Source organism: Schistosoma mansoni, chromosome 3, assembly GCF_000237925.1.
Source record: "Schistosoma mansoni strain Puerto Rico chromosome 3, complete genome".
Lineage (NCBI taxonomy): Eukaryota > Metazoa > Platyhelminthes > Trematoda > Strigeidida > Schistosomatidae > Schistosoma > Schistosoma mansoni.
Window position 1 is genome coordinate 23442120 of NC_031497.1, and position 4866 is coordinate 23446985.

General features: G+C 30.6%; 1 protein-coding gene across 1 annotated transcript in view; it reads left to right on the plus strand.

The window, feature by feature from the left end:
- The window catches only part of Smp_197450 (phosphatidylinositol transfer protein), a gene marked incomplete at both ends in the record, with an annotated part of 47373 nt that overhangs the window by 28533 nt on the left and 13974 nt on the right, over positions 1-4866 (plus strand). Inside the window, one exon of the mRNA XM_018799706.1 lies at positions 3445-3750. Within this exon, the coding sequence (XP_018651469.1) occupies positions 3445-3750 (306 nt within the window). The remainder of the gene's footprint in view (positions 1-3444; positions 3751-4866) is intronic.

The window sequence follows — 4866 nt, forward strand, 5'->3', positions numbered from 1 at the left end:
CAAAGCTGTTTTGGAGTCAGTCCTATTGTACTGAAGAAACAGTCAGGTACGAAAAACCACTTTATTGTTCAATACAAAATTACAGAGTGCTTTCACAAAACCATACACTAAATAAATTATTTGCATATCTTCCATCAGTTGTCCTTCGCATGCTTCATGATTCTTTCAATTCTGTTGCTATTACAATTACTCTATATTCTCTTTAATTGAATCTTCTTAATCTTCTGCTGGTATGCATTCCACTTTCGATTGGTGCTATATACTACTTATATCAGTCAACGTAAATAGAATACACCATACTATGACCTGTTTCATTGATATTTTTCTATTGATGAGCATAGTCTTCTGCTCAACTTGTCTAACAGAATAAGTAACACCAATGAATTCCCAAGTCACTTAAGCACACATATCAATAAACGTGACTGAATTGTTCGAAAACTGCTCTCAATATTTGTATTCAAACAAATGTGAATCGGTGAAAGCAATGAGAAGTGACTTAATCGTATATACAGTTTCGAGGCCTATGTGGAATCATGAGGTTAGTTTTTTAATGATAAGCGATTTTGCAGTAATAGTAATAGACCTTAAGACGAGATTTTACAAATATATTCCTATTTAATAAAGTTATTATCGAAAAGAAATAGTCATTAATTGCGAGTACGTCCTGTATATTACACTGTGAATGATTTTATCAACCCTTGTTAAGTTTTTTGAGTTAAAATTAAACTTTACTCATATGAATGATAAAGTTTACCTAGTTGCATAAATACAAATGGCAAATTATTTGGATTTGTAAATGGAGAGTTAGCTTTATTCTAGGTTGACATGTATAACCTTAAATTGTATTGATTCATACCAAGGAATTCTTGTTGATGCAAAGTTAGAAATTCCGATATTATGTATTTTTTTTATCAATCTACTTCATTAAGCGTCAGTGGGTTAACAAAAAGGTGTTTTATTTCTAATTAAATACTAAATAAAATTATTAATACCCATAAGTTACCACCTGTTAGCTACTCGATATACTGCTTGAGTTTTTTGCCAATGTTGTTTCGTGCATTTCCCCGTGTTTTCATGCAGCATAATCCTTATATTTTCTTAAGCTGCGAATGCGATTGTGTTTTGTAAGCAATATAAACACATATGCTGATGAAATTAACAAAAAAATGTCAGAGTGGTAGAATTAGTAACAGTTTCAGTGGCTATTGAAAAGATTAGATATAGGCAACATGATTTGAGAAGAAAGTATTAATTTGCGGATAAAAATTCTAAGATAATTTTGAACTGAAGGTTTGAGGGAAGACAATTAGTGAATACACCCGTACCACTACAAGCGATTATTAGTCGTGTTACCTAACGTCTCCAACCATTAGTAATGACCTACCTACACTACTCAATCCAACAGCCTATATCTAAATGAATTGATGCCACGGCCTCGGTAGATTTATAAGACCAAGCACTATGGACAGTGTTAAAAAGTATTGGTGAGACCATCAAACTATTTGTCACAATACGGTAAAAGTATGATGCAATAAACGTAATGTAAACACATATAAGGCTGTAATACTGAACGTCTTGTTTGACTGATTATTGATATGACTGGATTGTTGATCATGTAATTGGTGTACTGCTTTTTATTGGGATATAACTCCAACATATGGTATATTAAGAAAGAACATTTACAAGCGTTTTTTTTCATTTCAATTGAAATAATAATTTTATTTAGTTTCTGTACAATTCCTTCTTATACGTTCAATTCCTTTGTCCTTTGACAGTTTTATCGTGTTACTTCATTCTTTTTACATAATGTGTTCCGTGTTGAAAATACTGTCTTCATTTTTTGTACAGTATCATTATCACTTTATTTTCTACCCTTAGAACGCGGGAGAAAAACTCCATGACCTATGTTTATGTTGCTATCTGTTACTGATTACGAGATGTATATGAGTTGATAAAATTGAGGATATTTCTTACTGTTATCAAGACGTCAATAACATGTCTAGATACTAAACATAATATATGTATAAAATGTTGAACATTAAAGGAACTTCACTATCAGGAAGAAATACTTTTCGCCATTTCACTTCAATTCATTTTTTTTGGAACGAAACATATTATATAATGTTTGAGTAGTGATGAATGAAGACTAAGCTGATTTATCTTTTGATTACATGTAGATCAAACTGAAATAGGTATTTGTTGCTTCTAGGTTTTTTTTTACCCTATCAACTCTCCAGGCAATAATAATTCAAAAGGAAAGCTTATCAAGGTACCAAAAAAAAATATGCGGATTACTGAAGGGTAGAAAAATAACCATAATGTAATTGCCAAGTCGTAATTTATTTTTAGCAAGCTGTTATCCATTTTAGCAAATTGATGTAAAAAAAAAACGTATGTATATGTATATTTAGATTGAAAATATTGTCACTCATTTATTTGCCAAATTTTATATTCAATATAAAAAATATTTCTGCAACTAAATTGATCAGTGTTAATAATCAAATGGTCGGTGGGAGATTTAGATAGCCTGGAGGATGGTTGACCAATTGAAAATCAAGAAGGACTGGAAGTTTGTTTTGTCCTATTAAGAACTCTTTGGTATCTTATAACGTGTTGACGATTGTACTCAACCACAGAGTCAATGGTCAACCTTTTCCATCATTGGGAGTAGATTTTGCTAAACAACAAATCATATTAAGTTCATAACCATAGATTCTAACCAGATCCGTAGAATATCTATCTAAAATAAAGTCATTGATGAGTATTGGATTACTAATATCTTGCTTATATATATATATATATATATATATATATATAGTATTTATCGTCGGTCTCGTGAACGGGTTCTAACTTGTTAGGTGTAAATGTTCTAAAGTGGAATGTTTTAATAGTACCGAATTTGCGCTAAAAAACACTACATCTTGAACTGATTTTCGTTTATCAACTATTGAGAACCAGAAATCATTGAACAGTTGTTTCGTCCGAATATCAGAACATAATTCCAACCTCCGCAATTTCTACTTTTTTTTATATCTATAAGATTTATAAACTTGGTGTTGTCGTTCTATAAACTAACTATTTGGAATAGAAAATGGGCTAAGATTTAAAAAAAAGTAAGCAACAATAGATGGTAATGACAATAGATAAGTAATGACCAGATAGTCTAGACCATGAAGTTACAGTTCAAAGAAATTGTAAATTTACGCATTTTAATGTATATATACTTATATTTAATACTAGTACATTCCTCTCACTTAATTCTTTTCTGTAATATTGATTTTTTACAAGTCAATTTCTTATTGATTAGTTCATATCACTACCTGGCGATACGGATGTTTTCTCGTTTGGTTTTTTTTATTTGTATTTAAACAAAACTTTCATGTATGCATAAAATTGCAAGCACATTATATATATATTTTAACTATTAAATATATTTTTCTACAGATGTTGGAACAATTAGCATTTAATTTGAACACTCATTATGCTGAGTTTTTACGTTCTCCTGAAGGAATTCACTTTTCTGGCAAAGTTTGTCTAGTTGCTGACAGTGTTGGTTCAATTTTGGCTCATGATCTTTTAACAAAATCTTCTATTAGTCATGAGTCAATATCGAATAATAATGATACAAGTATAACAGATATTGGATTAATGCGTCGTAAACAATTTGGTATTCATAATTTAATACAGTCGGATAAAGAAATCAAAACCTCAACTTTAATAAACAGCCCAAGTGAAGTCACTTTATGCCCAGTAAGTTTTTCTAGGTGAGTATTGTTCAAATAAGTAATTCAGAAGTAGTGAAATATTTCCTCATAAATACACCAGGTTTTTGTTTTTAACGATAGACATGGTCATTTTTCGTATATGTGTATGCTTTAATGATCCTTCTTATCTTCATGGAATTAGTTCCTTTATTGAGTTTGGATCATGTACGAATAACAGACAATTGAAGCAGAACATAATATGAATTCATCGTATTTCGTTGATTTTCTCATGGTCTTTTTGTACAGCTTAGTTCATTTTAAAAGATGGTTATGATATTGAGAAATCGACAATGATAACTTTGAATAGCTGAAATGGCATATTTGTTGCTAAATAGCATAATATGGAAATAAATCAAGGCTTGAAAATCGGTCAAATGGATTGTGTAACAATCATTGAAAATGAAAAAGGAAATACATAAATTATAAGAATCGGATCTGGGCTTATCACACAAAGCACTTTTGAGGTAAATGAATTAAGAAATAATCAATAAAAGGTGACTATTTGTTACACACTATAGATGATGTTAAATGGTTTTACAAAGTTTATAACATTGAATGATGATCGTGTCATACTGTAAATCGACTGAAATTCTAGAAAAGTTAGCCTTTGGATCTTATGATGCAGTGCTCACTGCGTAACCTGGTTATTCTGGTTTTGATACCTGATGGTGTCCTATTTCGCCCATTGGAAAGTTGAAACTGATTAAAGTGAAACAGTTGTGTAGTGTGCTTCTTGGTTAATAATAGTCTTAAGACTAAAACCTGTCGATGGTGACAGTGATTTACAAAATGAACAATTTTTAAGAACCTATTTAAAAATATATATTCATTTTGGATAGTTTTTTTATACATACACTTAAATATTTCTATTTTTAGTTTATTGGTTAATTTAAAAATTTGATCTAGAGACCAGTTTTCTGTATAAATCAATATGCACATACACTCCGTATTTCTGGAACCTTTTTACCTGTCCTTTTTGCATATGAAGTGGTGTCTAATGATGGACACGATACGTTACAAACGCTGTTGATGGGTATATCCATCAATCCAAGCTTTCCTAACACATCTAGACCGAGTAGATCAAGGTTTGGTCGTTCTGTTA